The 22,288-nt window shown below is 40.7% G+C and overlaps 1 protein-coding gene across 21 annotated transcripts in view; it reads left to right on the plus strand.

Moving 5' to 3' along the window:
• SORBS1 (sorbin and SH3 domain containing 1) overlaps positions 1–22,288 on the plus strand; it is a 73,754-nt gene that overhangs the window by 21,010 nt on the left and 30,456 nt on the right. For 6 of the 21 annotated variants that reach the window (XM_090145056.1, XM_090145053.1, XM_090145051.1 and 3 more), the window contains exons 8-18: positions 249–1,049; positions 1,661–2,029; positions 4,852–4,999; positions 9,631–9,660; positions 11,931–12,106; positions 12,657–12,720; positions 13,786–13,860; positions 14,155–14,217; positions 18,026–18,073; positions 18,189–18,318; positions 19,911–20,025. In XM_090145056.1, coding sequence (XP_090001182.1) covers positions 249–1,049; positions 1,661–2,029; positions 4,852–4,999; positions 9,631–9,660; positions 11,931–12,106; positions 12,657–12,720; positions 13,786–13,860; positions 14,155–14,217; positions 18,026–18,073; positions 18,189–18,318; positions 19,911–20,025 — 2,019 coding nt within the window. The remainder of the gene's footprint in view (positions 1–248; positions 1,050–1,660; positions 2,030–4,851; positions 5,000–9,630; positions 9,661–11,930; positions 12,107–12,656; positions 12,721–13,785; positions 13,861–14,154; positions 14,218–18,025; positions 18,074–18,188; positions 18,319–19,910; positions 20,026–22,288) is intronic. The other 15 variants (XM_090145062.1, XM_090145069.1, XM_090145068.1 and 12 more) reach the window with 5 other exon arrangements.

Consider the following 22,288-nt stretch of genomic DNA (forward strand, 5'->3'; position numbering starts at 1 on the left):
CTTAGAGCCGGGTAATGTTTGTGTGCTGCAGTGAGGAGTGCTGGGAGAGGCTCTGTGAGATGATGCGAGTGAGTTCTGTACTGGCCTTCCAGATACTGTATTTACTTTTTGTTCTTGCTGTATTAAAACCTGCTTAACCCAAATCTAATGACCAAATTCATTCTTCCAATTTATTTTTCCCTCCTTTTTCCTTTCATTTGGTGCTGCTTCCTCTCTCCCTCTCTTGCTTCTTGACTCTGCCTGGTCAGGCCCTTCCTCCTCCCCGTCCTCCTCTCCCCAAGGAGGAAAGCTTTGCATGGCGTCCTCGCACTGACACTAAAGCAACCAACCTGCTGCCAGTGCCCATCATGGATTGCGTGTACCTGAATGCACCCAAGCCTTCTGCTCAGCGTGCATCACTAAATGCCAGCGCACGGTGTTACTTCTCATCACCCACCCCCTATGGGGCAGTCCCCAGCGGGAAGCAAGGCTTGCCAGCAGGGCATTTTCCTTCTTCAGGTCCCAGAGATATGGTGCATGTTGGGCAGCCACTCTTGGAAAGTAGCTCCTCATCAAATGCATCATCCTTACAACGCAACCCTGACAGGGCAGATCCCAGTAGTAAGGCTGGAATGAATTCCAGTCATGAGACGAAGGCGGATAAAAAGGTCAGCAAACTATATGTAGCTTGTTTATCTAACAACACTTGCTCGGCCACGTCTGAAAATTCCACTGGCACCACACATGACCCATCAGCCAGCACCAGTTTGGGAGCTGAGGTCACTCAGGCACCAGCCACCGATATTGTTTTCTCTGCAACGGGAAAAGCTCTTCCTGCTCCTCCTCCTCCTCCTATTCCTCCCAGGCCGTACTTTTACATTGTCCTCAATAAAGACGCAGTTAGTTCTGATCCGGGCCAGCCCTCCTGGACTCAGTCGTCACCTCCGCAAGCTTTGAGGGACAGAGTGCTAGAGCCCCAGAGCACAGCTGCCACAGAGAACAGAATGAGAAAAGAGCCTTACCTTACCCAGCAGCGGCAGCCGCCATACAAGGCAGTGGGACGCAGCATGGTACATGTTTTCTACGTAACCTTGTTTTCTTTCAGCCATTTGAATGGTTCTTTAATTCATTATAATGTTTCCTTAATGCTTTGTCTCCATCCTTCCTAATTTCTGAGCATCTGATACACGACCTGAGCCTTTGTGGTCCTCTACTCCATGATATTTAACACCTCATGTCTCCCCAACATTGATCTGTGTGTTTGTTGTGTGCATGTTGTTTGTAGGGGGATGGGTTGGACTGGCTAAGATCTTGCTATTTTAGGGAGGTGTAAAAGAAGCTAACTCTGTTACGTGTTGGTTAGTGCTTCTCAAGTGATGGGTGAGTGCAGCACTGTTTTGTGGTTTGATTTAGCCTCTCTACAAATGACAGGAGAGAGGGGTGGTGAGGGGATGGAAGATGCTATTTTATTATTATTATTATTATTATTATTTTGGTAAAAAGCTGTGTGTGTGCTTACAGAGGCCATTACTGAAAGACTGAAGAAATATGTTTCTCTAGGGAAAGAAAGTCTTTTGGGGCTTTGTACTATTTGGGGTGCATCCTTGCATGACACTATATGGCTGCGTTAGACTAAAGTTCCAATCTTCCCCTTTGCATAACAACACCTTGTTTCCTACAGGATGCCACTGCCACCACAACTCAGCCTGGGGTTATAGTAGTCCCCCTTGTCCAGATTAATCCAGACAGACAGCAAGAAGGCAGCTCCAGCACTCCTCCACCGCCTCTGGTTCCTTTCGGGCAAGGCTCCGTATTCCCTGAGACTGTTCCTCCTGGCACACCCTTGACTTTTCCGACTCTAGATGATTTCATTCCCCCACATCTCCAGAGGGGTTCCCACCATAACCAAGCACCCTCTGCGTCTGGCACATCACTCTCTGTTTACCCGAAACTTCCATTCTTCTCAACACCACCTTCACTTGTACCTCCGGTTACGGGGGCTTTGCACAGGGGCTTGAAGCCTGAAATCACTGGAGTCATCTCACGTACAGTAAGCTTGCCAAGTACCCTTCTCACTCTTGTCCTAAATTTGTATTCCCAGATTAAAATTACTTTCTCCTTGGCATACTAAACTTGAGAGGAGTGATGACTCACTCCCTGCTAGCAGCATGACAACTGAAACCTTGTTTACGTCCTGTGCTAGTGCATGCATATTGCCTGCCCTGTGCAGCTTTGGACTTCTTATTGACTTCTCGTATGCAGCATCTGACTGTCTACTTCTCTATCCATTCTGCTAGGTGCTACACATTTTAGGAGCCTTCACCAGCCTTTGCTAATAATTAATTCTGTGTAAACAGAATAGCTGCAACTAACTGATCTCTTCAGGTTCTTTTAATAGCATCATTAATTGCGTTTGAACAACAGTGGAAGTAGTAATAGCAGACCAGTTAAAGGTTAGGGCTGGCTTTCTGTTCCACTTGAAGCCGTAAGACTGTATGATATCTACAGAAATTCCTGTTGAAGGCAATGTAGGATTGCTGCTGATATCCAATGACCTACAAGCAATACTATCAGTTACTTGGCTGAGACTCTTCCAAGTTTGTAGGCACCACAGGATAGGTTAGGATCAGAATGTCTCTTCAGTACCAAGTTGCCTGTCTTTGACTGAATTCTTCAAATTTTTCAAAAAGTATTCCAATAATTGTAATTGTGGTCTTCCTGGCTTAGATATTTTCTCTTTAAACTCATAACCTTCTATTAAAAAGTCCTTCCAAACAAGGAGGAGAAATAGCTCTCAGTTGAAGTTTCAGAAAAAACAAAAAGTACAAGGAGGGGTCAGATACTGGAAGTCTTAAAACCACCAGCTTTTTTTATATGCTTTCTCATGGGGTAAGCAAGAAGCTCAGCAGAACCTCCATCTCTTATGATGGCACTTCCTTTGGCCTTTGACTCTATAGAGGTCAAACAGGTGCCCCAAACAGGCATATGGGGCTTGGGGGAAAAGGAAAAAAACAACTGAGGATGATACTTTAGAAAGTTCTTGGCATTGGCCTTTCTGTTTCTATTGGAATTAATGGAATTTTACTGCTGAGAACAGTGTGTGAAAAGTGAAAGTATTTCTCTGGAGCCAATCTGCAGGCACTAGGAAAATTCAGCAGACATCCAAATACTGGGGTAGTAGTGGAAATTTTGGTCTACATGATTTTCATGAGATGAGAGTTTTGAAACTTTACTTTTATGCATGCTCTGTGATCACAGAGCAGTTTTCTTCAGTAATTTTAGTGCTCTTTGCTCACCCAGTTTGATGACTTAGCTGGGACTCCTAAGGCTGACTTGACCTGACACCCTTCTTCTTTTAGGTTCTTTATACATTAGCTATCAAAATTAAGCTCAGATGCATCACTCCTACTTCTCTCTAACTCCCTCTGCCCTTCTTCCAAATTGCATTGCTTGGAATTCTATTCCAAGCCAGCAAAATGGGGTTAGGTCTCTGTCTTAGAGACCTTTGTTTCTGGAGAACCTTCTGTTCTGTCCTTATGAGTTGTCCATGGCCTGATCAGAATGATTCTTGGAGGAAGAACACTTCCATCCAGCAGAACTGGATTGTTTTGCCCTATTTCCCCTCTAGGTTAGATTAACTGTAGATGGTGCTTCTGTTGATGGCCAGTTCTCACTATTACTTTTTTGAGCTCTGGCCCTTCCTCAGCCCCTTACCTTATCCTGTAAGCCCTTTCCATTGACACTGGTGGGTGTGAGGGCACTTAGCCATAAAAACCCGGAGAGATGATTCTTCTGGATTAATAGTCTGTGTATTTATTTATTTTCAGTACTGATTTAAACTCTTGTTTGAATGCTCAGCTCTGTTTACAGATCAGTGGCCTGCAGCATTCCAGTCTGACAGTGGAGCAGCAAGAATGCAGAAATTCCACGTTCACTCTGTTTAGATGCTTATTCCCCATTAACTTTAATTGTAGTTGTGCATCTAAATTCCGTGAGAAGTTTTAAAAAAGTCTCAGCCTAAACTGCTGCACACATTCTTAGGCCATCACCCCTTTGTTTTTGTTGGCAATAAGGTAAAGAGAGAGCCTGATATCCTTTGACTGAGAATTTTCAAAGATGAACTAATTTTTAAGTTTCCCTGTGGGCCCAGCCTGTATTTCTACAGAACAACCAGAGCTGTGGTGATACCAAAGGTGGGTTTGAAATTCATGAAGAACGGAGCTTGCTACTTTAGGAAGGCAAGAGTAGCTTGCTATCCATGTTCCAGCAACAAAGTTATGTTGAGTATCTTCCTTAGTAGAGTCCTACTGTTTGTCATTTGTCTGTTTTTCATGACTTTTTACCATGTAGATGTCACAGTCTCCTGAGTGATGGTGCTAACCTTATTTCTTGGACCTTCCTTACCAAAGCAGCTAGAGTAATGTTTCATTCTAGAACTGCATGAGTTTTGCATGCCTGATTCTTGCTATGAGAGGAATTGTTTTAAAACAACAACCAAAAAAAAATATATTTGTGTGTGTATGTATAAGGGAAGGATGTCTGCCTCTTTTCTTACAACTAGAGCTGCTTGTTTCTGGCACCCTGTGTTTGCTCTAGAGAGCCAGCCGGATTAATCTAGTGCCTTTTTTTGGGGGGTTGGAGTCATGAAACCCAACACCAAAGAATTATACAACTGCCTTAGCAAACTAATTGCATTAACAAGAAGCAGAGTACATACATGGAGCAAGGTAATGCTCATGCTTATGCCTTCTTACTAAAATTTGCTATGATTGTGCTTCTTATTCAGTCTCAAATGGCTTTTTTTGTTCCCAGATTTTCCCAGTGCTGCAGATTTCCTGCATGCTGATGATAATGTATTGCTCTCCTTTTCAGGACCCAGGTCCTGCACTAAATGAAGTGACCCAGCCTAGCAGTGGCACTGACTATCCAACTTCCTTCACATCAATCAACAAGTCATCTTCTGCCTATCCCTCTACCACAATCGTCAATCCCACTATTGTCCTCTTGCAGCACAATCGAGGTAAGGAGACTTCCAGATAGATATATAGGTTCGAACTGAGTAACCTGTTAAAGTTGCAAGGAACTAAGGAAGGTCTGTGCCATGGACAATGAAGTCCATACTACTAATGGGTAATAAAGATGTTTCCAAGAAGTGTTGGGACTGCAGCGTGCTCCAGGTGCACACAGGTGACAGGTTAGAAGTGTGGCACAATGCTTACTTTTTCTAATTAGTACATGTGGATCAGTAGCTACTTAGATGCTGGGGAAGATGTTTCTAAGGGGAAGTATTAAGTTATTGCAGGTAACAGCTTATCCCTCATTAGGTGTTTTGTTGTGGTGTAAAGGCTATATACTGTTGTCTGTCAGTACAATCGAGATAAACTGAGGTAGGTCCTACTGTACTGGAAAAAGGATGAGCTATTTCTCAGCTACTTCAGTGTGGAAGCAGCCATATCTACCCAGTAGTAAATCAACCGATTGCCAGTATGTTTGAATTTGGCAGTCTGTTCCTCCCTCCACAACTTATTAAACTCAGATCCTTGTTGCAGTATACCCTAGGTTTGTGTATGAACAAAACAACTTAATAAACACAAGGCAGCTCATACAAATCTTTCTCCACCTCACCACAGCTTCTTCTGAATGGATGGTAATATCTCTTTATCTCTGGTGTTAGAGGAAAATTTTTCCTTCTTCTCTTCAGTTCTCCTGATGACTGGCATTATGTCAGCCTCCCAGTTGGTTTTGCATCACCAAAGGCTAGTTTGTAATCTGCATCACACAGATGCAGTCCCAATTTGTTTTGGTTTCTAGTGTACTTGGGAAACTCCAAGACAGGAGGAGGAGGAGTTTCATCTGCAGTGCTGAAACCTCTGTTTTGTGAAGAAGGAAAATCAGGAAATGGCAGCAAGACTTGGCACTCATTTATATCAGTTTGCTTACCAGCATTTGTTGTTCTGTTCCCTTGCAGACAACATGTATATTCTTTTCTTCAGCGCCTCTGTTAAACAGACTACTGTCTTTAGCTCCAGAGTTAGTTACTGTGCTGTAGCCTAGCTGATGGTATCACTCATGTGAGTGGGTCATATCTCTTCCTTTCTTCCAGCATCTGAAGAAACTTTTTGTTCTCCTGAATGAGGATGTCTGGATTCCCAAATGTTTTATCTGAAACAACCTTTTTCTCTCAAAGCTTTTTGTTGCCTTCCTTAAGAGGGGTTACTAATTCTAGTGGGTTCTTATTATAAATCTGGAGCATTTTAGAGTGTGTGCCTCCCAAGGATATTTTCTCTATGTAGATTTTAAGAGCATGACAAATTTGTATAATATGATGGTCCGCACACTCTGGCTTTGAGACAAGGGATGTCAGGTTGTTCACTTGATTAATTACCTTCGTTGACAACAATTTTATTCTGTCTTGAACATCTCTTGCCTCTGCCTATCAGGCCTCGTAATACTGTAGGCTGATGTATTGGAGAGCCTTATAATCGCATCTTTGTTGACTGTGTTATAGGTCACAACTTGTTAAGCAGCATAACTGAGTCTATAAAATATCCTATTCAAACATGTTTTCCAGTCCTTAGAAATCAAACCTGTAATTTGTAAGGATCGTATTGAACTAGTTTGAGAACACGTCTTCATCATCAGTCTGTACTAACTGATGCTACGTGCTGCACTGTTTTTTATAATAAAAATCTCATATCAGTCATTACAGTATTTTTTCTGGGGTTACTGTCAACTTGTCAGGCAGATGTTCCAGCCATCACATTTGTGCTTTTCAAATGTTGTCACAGCATCTTTCTTCCCATCCTGTAGAGTTTCCTTTGTATTGCAAGGCATACTGAGGATGAATGTCAACAGTCCAGCAAACTGCTCTTCCTGAAACTTCTTTCTTTAGAGCAAAAAAACTGGTCTAAAATTCTTCAGTGCATTTCATAGGAGCACAGTGATTATCAAATCTCTGACCTCAGTTGCTGTCATTCAGCATGGTCCGTTGTTACTGTTGAAGTGGAAAGTATTTCTCCATCAGGCACTAGGACGTCAGGCTTTTTATTTAATGAGGGGTGAAAAAAAAAAGAATGGAAATAGTGATTAGATGTGTCATATTTTTTGCCCTCTTAATAACAGTTTCAATGTGCCTATTTGGTAAAATATGAAGTCTTCTGTTAGGTCTGTTTATTCTGAAGCTCTCTTTGAATCTCTGGGACATTCTGTAAATTCTTTTTCCTCCATCATAGTTTTCTTCTACTTCCTGGCATGTATTATCTACTCATAGGTATGTTTTCTTTCTTTTCTATCTGCTTTGTATGTTGGGGATTTCTTACAGTTCCTTATGCTTCTGCCCACATCTAGACTCCCAGTGTAGTATTAAGGTTTTTTGGTAGTGTTTTGTAATATTTCTGTAATGTAGCTGATGTGGTGTTTTTAAATAGTTCTCACATCTTAGCGATCTTTTATGTTTTGCTCCTGGCTGACTGATTCATATTTGATTTCATCTTTTTGGACCGTATCCATTCAAAGCTGGTTTAGTCTCATGGCAGATAACATTGTTATTGGATTATGGCCCACCTTCCCTTGCAATAGTTAATTATATTTTGTTCTGAAATAAATTCCTTCATGTCAAGATGAGGTTTAATATAAATTCCTCTTGTGTGCTGTGAATATCCTTTGAGGAAGAAATTTCAAGGTCATTTTAATGCTGGCAATCTGAAATCTCCTGTAGTTCAGATAGTCTTCCAGATGGATAATGTGGTTTTTTTTCTCCTCAGTGGTTTATTGATTGCTCTTTGAGGAGCTAGTTATCTTATTCTCTGGAGTGACTGTTGTAGCAGACATTACCTACTGTCCTATTTTATACTTTACTTGCTGGTTCATTAATCTGCAAGCATTTAAGATCTTTTGCTGTGTAGCTGCTAAACTGAGAAACAGGTCATGACATCTGAAACATAGTAAATACAATTGCTCAGTCATGAGGAGAGATCTCAGAGCTTTTTTTTCTACCAGATTTCAGTATCACCGAGTAACATTTATGCCTATAAGCACGTCATTTCAGATCCTCTAGTTCATTCCTAATATTAGAGTAAGAATTCATTCCCTTCACATTTGTTGGTGTCTAGTTTGATGCGTTTTATTTCTGACATCTTAATTTTGCAGCAAACATACTGAAATATTTCCTCTCCCCCTTCTGTTGGTTTCAAGCCTTCATTTATTCTGTTGCTCCTCTGGGAATTCTGAAGGCATCTTTAATCATTCCTTCCCTTTTGCCAGCAGTTGTGTTCCCCTGCTCAGCCCTTCCTCTGAGACTCTGACAAGTCTTTGGCCTTTGCTTACAGTCCCAGAACGCAAGATCAAAGATCAAATCCTCATTTGCTTAGTGTGTGCCTGGGGCTGCAAGCTGATTCTGGTCAGGTGGGAGAGTGAGATAGCAGATACGTCCCCAGCTTCTGTCCATCAGCAGCTCTTTCCTAGTCTGAAACACAAGTAGAAAGATAACATCACCTTCATGTAAAAAACAAACCAAAACAACAACAGCAAAAACAAAACAACAGCAAAAAGAAAAAGAAACAGCACTTCTGCTCTGCTAGTAAGGAAGCTTTTGTTAGCAAAGAAAAACACTGGTCTCCCTTGCAAAGTTAGTACGTTTAATACAAACATCCATTGAAGGCAGATTCTGCTAACAAACATACGGATGGAGAATTTTTACCTACTGCAGTGTTGCTTGGCAAGTCTCCCATGCCACCGCGAAGCACGATTATTTCCTGGGCAAGCAGTGCATGGCATGATTTATTATGAATAGTTAACAGGTGTAATTAATATGTATAAAGTTTTGTAGTCTTTGCATTAACCACATGAGCTTTCAAGAGTGTCTGCGTTTTGTATGTCGGTAAAATGTTTATTCTTTTCAAATTGCTTTCATGCATTAAATAACTAGATTAACTGCTAAGCAGTGGATAGAGCAAAGAACACAGCTAAGAATCCTTGGTTTATTCCCAGCCGCAACTCAGGCACGTTGTTTGGACATCTCCTTAGAAAGCAGCTCTATCAACTTATAAGGACAGTGAAACACCCCAGAAGATACCACAGATGTCCTAGTCTGTGTAATGTAACTCAGTAATGAAAGGCTCAAAAACAAAGTGACGTCTCTGAAACTCATTGCCTTACCCAACCTGTGCCTGTGGGCTGATCACTCAATCTGTGACTCGTTAGTATGTGCTGAGACTCAGCACGACATTAGCTCAATACTTTCCTTTATCGCTATGAAATTATTGAATTATTGTTTTAAAATGCACTTTGCGTTAATGATAGCAGTTATTGATCAAGTTGGTTGACTCTGAGTCCTCAGTGTTTTTAAAATTATCTCCTGTCCAGCTTTTTTCATTCTCTCTGGTGTTTAAAAAATAATAAAAAAAATACTCTTTACAAATGTATTGGGCACTGCATCACGAGATTTGTGTAATCCACATGGGTGCTGTGTGGAGAAGGGGCTGTGGATTGTCACTTTAGCAGTGATCTGAAAACAGACTCTCTCCAGCAGCTGCTACCATTCTGTCTGCAGCGTATTTCTTGCCTGTCAGAAATGCAGCACTAGAGCACTTGCTGTTTGTCTCACCCAATTGTTTTGTATTTCTCTTTATTTTGTTTCTTTCTTTACCACAGAACAGCAAAAAAGGCTTAGTAGCCTGGCAGGTATGATGTGAAAGGTCTGCTGCCTCGCACCCACTGCCTCTGCTGGAGCAAAGTGCTGCTTTGTTAGCTGTGAAGTGCCTTGAGCAAACACACTTCCCTGGAACTGCAAAAGAAAGACTTTAAATGTTTGTCCTGGCTTAGTCCAGGTCACCAAATGCTTGATTTCAGTCTCTCTTCCACATGCTGCCAGTGTGGCTGTGTTGATATACCTACCTAACTCCTAGAACTGGTAGTCTATTCCTCCTAACTTGTAAGATGTACTTACCTGTTGATTGGTTTGGTTGCCTTTCGAGCCGTTAGGTTTACTGACATGGGATGTATTCTCAAGTTTCCCTGCATAGCCATTAGAGTCCATCTTGCATAGGATGGGGAGAGAAAAATCAGTGTTGATTTCAAGACCAGAAGTATTTGTGCCAATTCCTAAGAAGTATATGATAAAATTGTAGCAGACAAGCGTGGAGAAGTGCTGCCAGCCTTCTTTCCCCTTGCAGCTGTATCTGCCCCTGCAACAGGTTCGTGAGCATCTCCTTGACAGAGAAGTTATTTTCCTGTTCCCACTCCCAAGGTCCAGCTGCCTTCAGCCAGCTCCTCTGGTGCCACACCAATTGCTGCTCTCTGCTGTGCCCTGCTCAGGTGGCAGGCTGCACGTTTCTCCCTGCTCTTTTCCTTGGTGGTGCCTCAGTGCACTCAGCTCAGCTGTGTGTCCTGCAGACAGAAGCTTCCTTCCTATTGGTTTTTCCTTCCACAAGGTGTTTCCCTTCATGATCAGGAACTCTTTTGTTTTCCAAACTAGAGATAGCTCACATTGTGGCTTGTTTGGACCCAAATGGCCCATAGCCTGCCAGTGAGTCCCATTTTGCACAGCTGGACCTGCACCTGTTCTCACTGAGTCAGAATAACCACAGAGATACAGGTGGCCACCTCATCCCCTTTCTCTTGCATCCTTTTCCTCACAGCAGTGGAACTCTTGCTGTGCAGCCCCATGTTGCTGCTGACATTGAAGGTGCCATGGGGTATGCAGTGTGGTTATCTATGTGGCCAGGCACCAGGTTTGGCTCTTTGATGTTTTTGAGTACCTTGGCCTGGTTTGTACCTCCAGCAGTGCTTTAAAAATCTGGAGGAGAGTGGCAAATATTCCAGTATGGAATTCGGCTGTTAATTCTCCCAGATGTAGGGAAATGAACCAATTACAGAATAACCTTTTGCACCAGAAACACAAAAAAGACCAGAAAACAGTGTACATGCACTGACATGGAGAGAAAACAAAATGGGATAAGGTAGACGAAGATTTAATTGATGCTTTGCTGTATGATGACTGTTTTTATAAACATTATTTCATTATTATTATTATTTTTAGAAGAGAAACCACTCAAACACAAATTCTTCGTGTACTGATTTTTGCAGGCCAGAACTGTGTTTGCTCAGGGTACCAGTGCTTTGCTGTGCATGAGCCCCTCCTCTGCTAACTGTCCCTCTCAGATTTCTTCACATTTAATGGCTTTGGGCAGCATGTTGATGTGCATGTGAACAAACCTCTATCTTCAATGCATGCAGTGATATAAAGTGAACAGGCTCCAGCAAATCCTTGATGAGACAGACTGCAAAATCACTGATGTTTTCTCTCCAGAAAATCCATATAGGAGTTCTTAGCAGAGCCACAAAGGTCGTGTTGCAGCTTTCCAGAGCATAGTAGATCTTCAGAGCAGTCCAAGCTCCCTGGTTCCTTGCTCAGTGGTGCTGCATGTGGATGTCAGCCAGGCAGCATCAAGGAATGCCAGGTAGAATCAAGGCAGTCTGGAGCAAGTAGTTGTTTTCCCCACTTAGAGAGGAATCATATATATGCTACCCAACTATAGTGGGATTTTTTGTTTACAAACTCTAGTTAGGACACAGAAGTGATCCTATTGACTGTAACAAATGAGATTTTCAGGCAGTTGAGTGTAAGCAGTAAGAAGTGGTACCCTACTACTGTGTAGCTGATTAAGAATGAAATTGCAGAATCACTGATTAGACCCCAAAAAAGTCTCCAAAACCAAAAATTTTGTCTTATGTAGCAGCTGAGCCTGTCATGAGTGAAGAAATGCTAGCCTGCTTTTGCTGGTGTCAAACATATTCTTGCTAGATTCCTTCAGCCTATGTGCCAGCCACAGCTGGCAAGGTCACAGTCTGTCTCATCAACTATTTGCCAGGGTTCTTGCCTTAAAAGAGTGGGATATGGTGAGGTGATGGAATGCTGGGATGAAGAAAGAATGCCTTGTTTTCGTTTCCAGATTCTGTGCCAGACAGAATAATTTCAGATAAAGTAGATTTGGCACTCGCACAAGTCAAGCCAGCCCAGGAGCCAGTGCCGAGTGAGAGGAGGCTGCTGGAGGAGAAGAGAAGAACTGTCAAGAGCCCGCAGCACATGGCTGATACTTCTGTTGATGACATTGGCATTCCATTGAGGGTAAGGCAACAATGGAAAAGTGACCATTGCAAAAACCTGGGCTGGGTTCTGCCTGTCTTGAAGCTTGGGGAATTTGCTGAAGATACAGAGGCTGCAGAGATATAAGAGAAGATAGAATTTTAGTTCCAGTGCATATTATTATGAGCTCTTCTATCAATGACTCAATTTCAGCATCATGAGAAAAAAAAGTAAATATGAGTCTCTCTTTTCATCATATTGGAGAACATTGTTCATTCACTGCTAGCAGTGAAGGAGGATATTAATTTTGCATTATTTTAGCCATCTTAAAGGCAGTTATCTCTTCTAAACACTGTGTTTAATTTCATTCAACTATCAAGTGAAATTACAGTGAAAAGAATAATGCACCCATAACAACTAGTGTCTGGAGAGACTTGAACACTTCATGTGCCCATTGGACACAGAGCACGAATGATTAAATTACACAGTGTCTACTTCTTGGTGAATATGATAAGATAAAAAAAAGACTTTGAAAGACTGGTAGAATTCATGTTTGTGATTATTATTTGTGTGCTGTGTTTATTTCCAATAGAATACAGACAGATCAAAGGACTGGTACAAGACAATGTTCAAACAGATACACAAGCTAAACAGAGGTACTGTATAATGGGTCATTTTACTAACTTTACAAGACCACCTTAACAACGTTTTTAGTGCATGTGAAAAATCGTACTATGGATATTCAATAGAAATGTTAACTAGTTTTTACTCTGCACCACAGAATTCAACCAGTGTATTTAAAATCTCTTAAAACAAAGGTAAGAAAGCAGTGAAGTCCAAAGCAAGGTCTGATTGTTCTGAGAGGTTTACTGCAGTGCCTTCATGAAATCAAGCGTACTATTGAGTGTACAGAAGGCTGCCATTAAATCTATACTTAAGAAACAGATCCCTGAACTCCAGTATTAGCAGCTGCCCCACCCAACACTTTTGAATGATATTAAGTTATTACTGAAACAACTTTGCTTTAGTACCTGCTTAATAGAACTTGGTTTGAGGCTCACAGATACCATGGGAATGATTTCCACTGATTCTGAGCAGTTCAGAATCTGAATTCTGCTCTTCAAAACTTCAATTTTTTCTTCATTCATAATTCAGAACTGTAATAAGCTCTTGCAAACGTGACGTTTCATGTTTCTATTAAAGTTTCATCGTGGTGAGGGACTCTACTACTTCGAGGCCCTTCAGTGCCTGGCTGTAATACATCCGTGTTCTTTCTTCTGTGTGAGAAATGGCTGCAGCAGTGTTTGCAGTGTCTGAACAGGCTCATATGCAGGCAAATGCAATCCAGAACTGCGCTTACATAACACTGCTCCAGTTTTGCATGCCACTGCAGGTGCTGTCGTGATGAGCTTTACGCATATTTAGGCACCGTGTTGTATTGAATAGAGTGAGAAAGAGTTGAACCATTTCCTTACCCCAGTGCTCCTAACAGAGGTTCTTTAGCTCAGCCAGAGCCAGTACTTCTGAATATGAAGAATAAATTCAGTTATTTCTGCTTCCAGGATCTCCCCCAGGGCCCAAGAAGGCATCTGGGTAGTGTCATGCTGTATGATCAGCACACGAGGAACTGTTCTGCAGCTTGTGTGGATTCTTGTCTTGCCATTCTTCCCCTTTAAATCTTTACTCTCTATTCTTTTTTCAAATCGTGTTCCTTTCCTTAGACACTCCTGAAGAAAATCCTTATTGCCCTACCTACATATTTCCTGAACTTCCTGAAATCCAGCAAAAACCTGAAGGTACCAGAAGCATAGTCAGAGTATGTGTTGTCTCGTGCTTTGAGTTAACTGTACTGTAGCACCATAATAGTAACTAGATTCAGGTCTAGTCATGCCCAATATACCTTCTTGTGTAATGTATAAAGTAATTAAAACTTTGCTAATCCGTTAATCCTTTTTTAAAGAGTGATGATGTTTACTCAAGTGTTATTAAAATAACAATAAAGCCAAATGGTGGTAGGAAGTTGGGGGATGAAGCAGAACCTCCACTTCACTGTGGATAGCCTCAAAATCCACTGCTTTTCTCTGCTGCAGAAGACAATCCTTATTCTCCTACATACCAGTTTCCTGCGTCTACTCCTAGCCCTATCTCTGAAGGTAATAATGAAGGACCATCCATATTTTTCTGCACAAATGCTGCCTTGTTCATTTATTTTCTTCCTGGAGTTTTTTCTAGTTGCTGAACATTATGCTGCCTCGTAATTTTTTGCTGCACTGTAAGCATTGCCTTGACTGTATGATGCCTTTTTGGCTTTGCAGTGCTCCTCTGGCTTTCTAACTAGTAGTTGACTAATGCTACAGACCTGAGGTTTGCTTGGTTTTGTGCGCTTACCAATTATACTTAGCCATATGCGTGCAGTGATTACTTAACATGCCTAAAATGCTGATATACATGTAAAGATGTGATTTCACTCAGATTTCTCTTGCTTTTCTTTTGGATCAACACATTTATTTATTTATTTCTTATTTTGAATATTAACATAGTATTAGGGCCAGACCAAAATGCCACTGAAGTCTATTGGTGAACTGGCTGCTCGCTTCAGTGGGTTTTGGATCAGTCCCTCAATGAAGTCCTTTAAAATAAATATAACCTGATAACATGGGTTCAGGGCTGGCCTTAGGTGCACTAGCATATCTAGGCAAGGGCAGAATGTGATGGTCATCAGCACATGTTGTAACTTACATCACTGTCTTTACATTGGCCTCTTCATGTGCTCAGGAGATTCCTTTAAATTTCAGGTATAAACTAGATTTGTCTGTCATGCTTCAGGGATGGCAAAATTGTATTTATTGCAGTAGTAATCCTACAATTGTCTGCATATATATGAAAACACTTATAGATTAGAAACATTGGAATCCTCTGCAGGCATTGGTCATACAGGTGTTTACTGATCAGGGAGGTGTGGTGGTGGCGACAGCCTTGTTTGCTTCATGTTATGGTACTGCTTAACACCCTGCCATTTAGGAACTTGCCTACATAGCCTGTGCCTCAAGCCAGCCCTGGTGAGTTTATTAATTAACCATTTCATTCAGTATTTGTATTAAGGATTTGGTGGGAATTTTATAAAAAGAAAAGTGTACGAATCTGGGTTCCAACTGAAATGATCAAAGATGAGATGTAAACTGCATTTCACTGTGAAAATGAGTGCGTATTAGTGTCAAACAGATATCTAAGATACTTAATTTTTGGTGAAACCTGCAGGTGAAAAGTCTTGTCTTGCATATTACAGGGTAGTATAAATTATTTTCTGTTGGCAGGATGGCATACTGATACAAATGAGAAACAGAACCTAAGTAACTGGAAATTTTGCAATTAATTTTTTCTTTTGTAATGAAGTTTGAAAATCCATCTTGCTCTTTATCTTAACAAAACCAGTTTGTAAAGCTAATGAACTTACTGCAGTAAGAGTTTGGTTTCTCACAAATTTCCTCTATGTACCTCAAATATGCAGATGAGAGTGATTTGCTGGTTTGGGTGGTTGATACTTTATTGGACCAAATATTTGCTCATTATTTACAATATATTGGGAAATGTTTTTCAAATACCTGCTTGGATTCTTTTATTGATGAGGAATCCAGAATTTATGATGGTATAGCTGTGTTGGAGTCCATGTTTCATATTCAGAATACATTTCAAAATGTTCTGTTCTACTGCAAAGGGCTTATACAGAGATAGGTTGAAACCTCAAGCTTTAGATTTGCATACACTCTGAGTATTAGTCTTTTTGCTCTGGGTTGTGTGAGATCTCCTGAAGACATGAAGATTGGATTCTTCTCTAAAATTCTTTCAAAGTCTGAGAATATTGAAATCTAGGGATTTTAGCCAACCTTAAAAGCAGAAAACAGCAACAACAAAGCACTCCATAGATTCTCCTGGAGCTGCCAGGGAACTGCCACTTTTTGCAAAAAGAATCAGATTTTGGAAGTATGATTTGGCAGTGCCCAGCTCCACTGTTGCATAGATAGGATGCTGCTCTGAGAGCCAGGAGATCCTGCTCATCTCTGATTTAAACTTCACGGGGTCATTCCAGATTTCTGTGTTTTACTTTCATTGCTATAAAATAGAAGAATGCCTGTGTTTTCTCCCTCAGAAATGTTCTCTCAGAACATTATCACTTTCTTCCTCATTACTTTAGCTATTAAAATCTTTGAAACTGGAAACTTAGCATTTATCTGAAATTATTTTTTCCTGCCTGAACGATGATACCTAATGAGTATTGACATTTATTTTTGAGTAAGTAGATCAATTTTTTTGATTGTTCATTAGCATTAAATAATATTGAGAGCTTGAATGGATGTGAAGATGGTATTAGATGTGTTTGTATCTGTTTGTATGTGCAGATGGAGATTTACCAAGTATTTTGGTATTTGTATAAACCCACTTTTTATATAGCAATAGCAGTCAACTTTTTCAATAATTCACTGTTATGATATTAAATAGATCAACATTTGTTCTCTGCCGTTTTAGTCTGAAACATGGAAATAGGCCTGAAAATTGACCTTAATTTTTTTTTTTTTTTTTTTTTTTGCCTGAAGGCTATAATAAGCATACCAGAAATCAATAACTGTATTTAGAACTTAAACCTTCTAATTCGTTCACCAAGAGAAATTCAGCAGCGGGGCTAAGAGTTAAGACCTCTTTGAGCCTTTCTGAAAAGCTCAGTTAAGCGACGAGTGCAAGTTCAGGTCAGCTGTATTAGCCAAATTGTTTTTCCAGCAGATGAGGCTGGATATAGAAGCTACTCCTTGAGAGAGAAGCTACAAATTGTTTCAGTCTGCTGATTGACATCACTAAGTTAATGCGACAAATGTACAGCATGTTCTTTTCTTCATCTATTTCTGTTTTTCTCTATTTTTATCTGGCTATTTCAGTTGTTTATTCACAGAGCTGTTAGTAATGTCTTTACTCATGATTTTCTTCGCAGGCGTTGCATTTTATCTTCTTGTGTTTTGCCTTGAAGTCTCTCAGATATCTCAAGTATACTTCCCTGATAGTTGGAACCCTCATTGGTAGAGAAAGATGATGGGTCTATGGATCCAGTTTCCAGTTCTGATCCTAGCTTCTCATGCTGTTATCTGCAGTTCATTGAGGATTTATTCCAAAGCATGCTGAGTATGGTGAAAAAGATACCTCTAGGTTTTTGATAATCAGAGCTGCTCTCTGGACGTCACCTGTAGAGTGTGGGCAGTGATGCTACCATCCTCCCGCCTCTTCTAGGAGTGCACCTGCCCTGAGCACTACAATCATGACTGTCATTGCTAGCTCTTGTAGAGCTGCTTGAACCCCTCTATTGCATTCTATAGATATATCTTTTCTATTCAAAAGGTAAGCTCTTTAGAGCAAGGACAGTCTCTTAGTGCAAGTATACATACGTGTATTGTGCCAGGAATGTTATCAATGTTTAAAGATAATCTGAGTCAGTGAACATACTTCAATTTGGTTTGCTACTTAATACTAGCAAGATGGCCCAGTGATTACTGTGTGTGATTGAGAACAGGACTCCTCAGCTCTATTATTGTGTCTAGCACCTAATGAGTTATTTTAGGCATACAGTTCAGCATTTAGATTCTCAATTTATCTTTCAGCTTTTGATAAAGTGGATTTAATAACACTTGCTCTGGAGGCGTTTTGTGACAAAAAGTGATTGTTTTTTAAAGTGCTTTGAGAGGCTGGAGAAAGGTATTAGTATAAGTACTACATTAATATTTATATCTAATCTAGGAAGCATTTTTAAATGCAATTTAAATCTCATTGGCATTTTCTTTTTTAGGATCCTCTCTGTGGTAGGTATTGGGTGTATTACTCTGTAGTTATGGCCAGTGTAAGAATGCCAATGAAAAGGATTTCTGATGCTTCATTTGGAGGGCTTTTTCAGCTCACTTGCAAAATGCTTTTGTCTTTCAGATGAAGATTCTGATTCATACTCTCCTCGTTATTCCTATTGCGAGGACAGTAAGTAATTCCCACCTCTTGTATAATATTTCAAACATAAGGGGGTATATGGAGTATGTATTTGTTGGCCTCTTATCCAGTTCACCAACATCCCTGTATTTGATTTATTCTACAGCCAGAAGCCAGCCTTCAGTTCCTCGCTCCAAGAGTGAGATGGACCATATTGACTCAGAGAAGGTGTTTAAGAGGTCTGCCACTTTGCCCCTACCAAACCGTACTTCATCGCTGAAATCCAGCCCAGAAAGGTGACGCGAACTAAGATATGTTTGGATCAATAGTGGCAGTGTTTGAAAGTTGTGAATAGGAAGAGAACAAATGTGGAAGATTTAAGTTCACAACTCCAGTTGTTTTTGGGGAGGCGGAGGTGTACTTTTAACTCTGACTCGTCTGGAGGACACTAATGAACTCCTTTGTTGCTGCAGCTTGCTCTCTCATTGCATCATTTATTGAGCAGGCATCACACTCACTGTTACGTAGGTAGTTTTCTGCTGGGGTGAGGAGTGTTTCCTAGGGTATTGTCTATGCACAGAAGCACAGTGGAAGGTCTCTGCTTAGTGTGACACTGTAAAGGTGCCTCAGAATACAAGTGAGCAGCAATAATTGCAGAGGGGCAAGAAGTGAATTTATGCTGAATCTTGGTAAAAGTTTTTTATACTGCCCTTCTCTGAGTCACCTCACCCATATGGACTTTACTGGAAGTAAATTCTAGTTAGCTTTCATGATAACTAGTAAGCTTTCAAGATGATTTCTGTCCTGATCTTTTGCTTTGTTTGTTACTAAGCATTTAAAAACTCTTTCTAAGAATAATGAATGCATTTACCAAATGAAGGAAAAGCAAAAAGGGCAATGAATATTGTATGTCCTGTGGAATTCTCCCAGCTTTTGAATTGTTCCTCCTTCCTTCACTAATTTCCTCATGCTTTTAATGTTTTTCACTTGATGCCTCAAATGTGTAATGCTGTGATTTGAGAGCACTATTTTGGTAAACATCTCAGGCCATAGAACTGATGGAAAACCCTCCTTACACAGAAGTTGAAGGCATAGTACATTGGCCCTCTGCAAAAATTCTTGCAAATGAAAGAGTTATGATAAGTAGTGCTTCCTGTTATCTAGTAACGAAACAATGTTTCACCAGGGCAAAGTTTCTCTGGGGCTGGAATCTTAAGCCATCAAGTTAATTCCAAGCAGTAATGATTAACACTGTGGAAGTTTGCACAGTGTTGATGGTCCAGTCATTTTGATTATCATCTTGCCTTACTTTAAAAGAGAACTTACTTGCCTGTGTCTTCCAAAATCAGTGAAGAAAGAAGGGTATCTCAGTGGGGGGTTCCTATTGTCAACCGGATCAATAGGGTAAGTGGGAGCAAACCTGGAGGGCAGTAGTTTCGGTTAGATGCTGCAGTTCTGTGTGATGAGGTGAGAGCTCAGTGGCATGGCAAAAATGGAGTGGTTTAGCAGGAGAGATTTAGTCTGAGTTTTCCTCCAAGTTTGGACGCGTTGGCATTTGTGAGCTTAATTTGAAGTCCATCGTTACACTATTTTCAGTCAGGAAAGACATGAAAGTCTGACACTTCATTGAAAGTATGAGGAAGACACCCACTCCATCGTATTCCAGTGGTTTCAGCATCTGAGCTGTGTCAAATTCTGCTTGTTGTAGAAAAACAAATATATAATCATGAGTCCTGTCTGAACTGCTCCTCTTGCAGCACGTTTCTATCCAGAATGAAGAAAGTACTCTAATGAAACCAGGATTAGCAGGGGAAGGCGCCTGTAAAAAGAAGTACTTGCTTCCATGGAAACCACAGTGATTTGTGTTAACTGATCTTTCTTTTCCCAGGACGGACTGGGAGCCTCCAGACAAGAAGGTGGACACTAGAAAATACCGTGCAGAGCCCAGGAGCATTTATGACTATCAGCCAGGAAAGTCATCAGTTCTGAACAGTGAAAAGATGGTAATGTTTACCTTTTCCTAGAGTGTGCCTTAATCCTGTGAATGTGATATACTTCCTGAGTGCTTGTCCAGTTCCATTCTGATAGGATTCCTTATGTTTATATCGCAGTGCTCGTGTGATGTATTCTGTTATATTTTGTTTTGAAAACTGTTTTGCATAACTTAACATTGTCTCTCTTTATAAAGCAAAATCCATGAGGACTGAGAGGCTGCTTTACTTCTGGATATGTTGTTTTCTGTGTTAAGTATGGATCACTAACCCTAGTTTTTAATCCATGTTTGACACTGACCTCTGCAGCAGCTGTGTCGCCAGCTGTACTTTTTCTAGGGCACAGCAGTAGGGTTGAAAGCATTATGAAACAAAGCAGCCTGGTTCAGTTTCTGCATTCTTTTGATGTCATTAGCTTTAAACACTAAACAACTTTTTAGAATGCCAGTAATGTGCTTCAGCGGATGCTTCTGAGGTGCTTTAGGACACAGCCCCTTGGCTACTTTCTTCCTCAGCTGGATCTCACCACTTCCATGGCAGGGATGGCAGAACTGAATGTGAGCTGACCCCCCAGCTACACCAGTGTGTGATCTGGAATATTAAGTGAACTGTTACCAATTTTAGTTTGAATTAGTAAGCTGTGAGTTGTGACAACTAGAGCAAATACAAAAATCTCACTCTGCAGGCTTGGATGAGAAGACCTGGCAAGCAACAGGGAGAAAAGGTGATGCTAACCTCAGTCAGTGCTGCATAAATCAGCTCTACCCACTTAAGGTCCTTCAGTTTTCAAGCGCAACTCTGAAAGCGCTAGGAGACACTGAGTGAGGTTATTAGTGAATAAACAGTTTGGTACGTAAACATGTAATTGTTCTGTATAGGCATTAATGCGAAGGATTTGGTTGGAATTGCTAATTTCAGGTGAGATTCTAAATGTAAACTGCATTCTATGCCTTAACAGTTCAAACATTGATCCAAACATAGAGTAAGTAGATTGATGGTCCTGAAAAGCACACTATAGATTTTATCCTGAAACACAAGCACTGAACAGCAGTTTAAATCAATAGAAACATAAGAATCAAATCTGATTTGGGCCCTGGTGTTACTACTTACTGTTTTGGTGGGTTTTCTTCTTTTCTCTCCAAGTACAATCAAGACTCATAGTTTCTTAAAGATCCCGCAACCAACTTCTTTTCACACCTGTCCCTCACTGACTTCAGGACAGTCACCCCAATCAGTGTATGATCTGGGGCCTTTTGGTCCACTAGGCAATGGATGGCTCTCGATTGTACTGGGAGTTGGCTCAACCCAATAGAGAAAGCACCAGGCAGGAGTAGTTTGAGCTTGGTATGACAGTGCCATTTCTTCAGTCCATCGTGGATTAAGATTTCTGCTGAGCTCAGTGGCAATTTTGTCTCTTGATAAATAGCCAAGATTAAACCTTGTGACAAAAGTCCTGCATCATCTGTATACTTAAGTCTTAAGAAAGGTCTGACATCACCAGTGGTACTATTTATGCATTCAGACTTCTTAAGTTACTTAATGAAGCTGTTTAATCAGAATCTAAAAGCAGGGCCATCATTCAGTGCAATTGAGAAAAACTGTACTAAGATCACCAAAGATGAGAAGAACGCTATAGCTGTGTTACTTTTGATGCTTTTTTTTTTTTCTTTTTTTGAGCTTTAATTTCAAGCCACGGATCACAGGAGAATCTTGAAATAGTAACTTGACAGTCTACATCAGTCTCATTAAGTACAACAGTAACTAGTCACTGTTTAGTAACTAGGTCTATCTTTGTGTTTCTGAGGAAACAGCGGGAGATTTGTGAATATCTCCTGGTGATCACACCAGGAGCCGTGACTATCAGAATCCCAATCCAAGACCATTGCAGGGCAATGAAGAGCCTCCCACTTACGTCAGTGGTTTTTTTTATTATCTTCTGTAACTGCAGTTACATAATGAGATGAGTACTTGAGTTAGAGTGCAGTAATGGAAAAAAATGGAGGCATTGCTTTTGTTCTGCCTTTAAGAAATGGCCAAATCTTTCTCCAGGCTATAAGGGATCAGAAACGTAACCATTTATCTTTCAGATAGAAGTGTTGCCCCTCTTTCAGAATCAGTGGTATGCTCTTTCCATAGAGCCTTTTTTTTTTTTCTTTTTTCTTTTTTTTTTTTTTTTCTGTTGTGATGCCTGTTGGCTGTGGCAGTCTGAAACATCCAGCAGTGCCAAGCAATGCTGGGAACTGTCCCTGCCTCAGTAACCCCATCACACAAAGAT

Source organism: Phasianus colchicus, chromosome 8 (assembly GCF_987193195.1).
Source record: "Phasianus colchicus chromosome 8, bPhaCol1.hap1.1, whole genome shotgun sequence".
NCBI lineage: Eukaryota > Metazoa > Chordata > Aves > Galliformes > Phasianidae > Phasianus > Phasianus colchicus.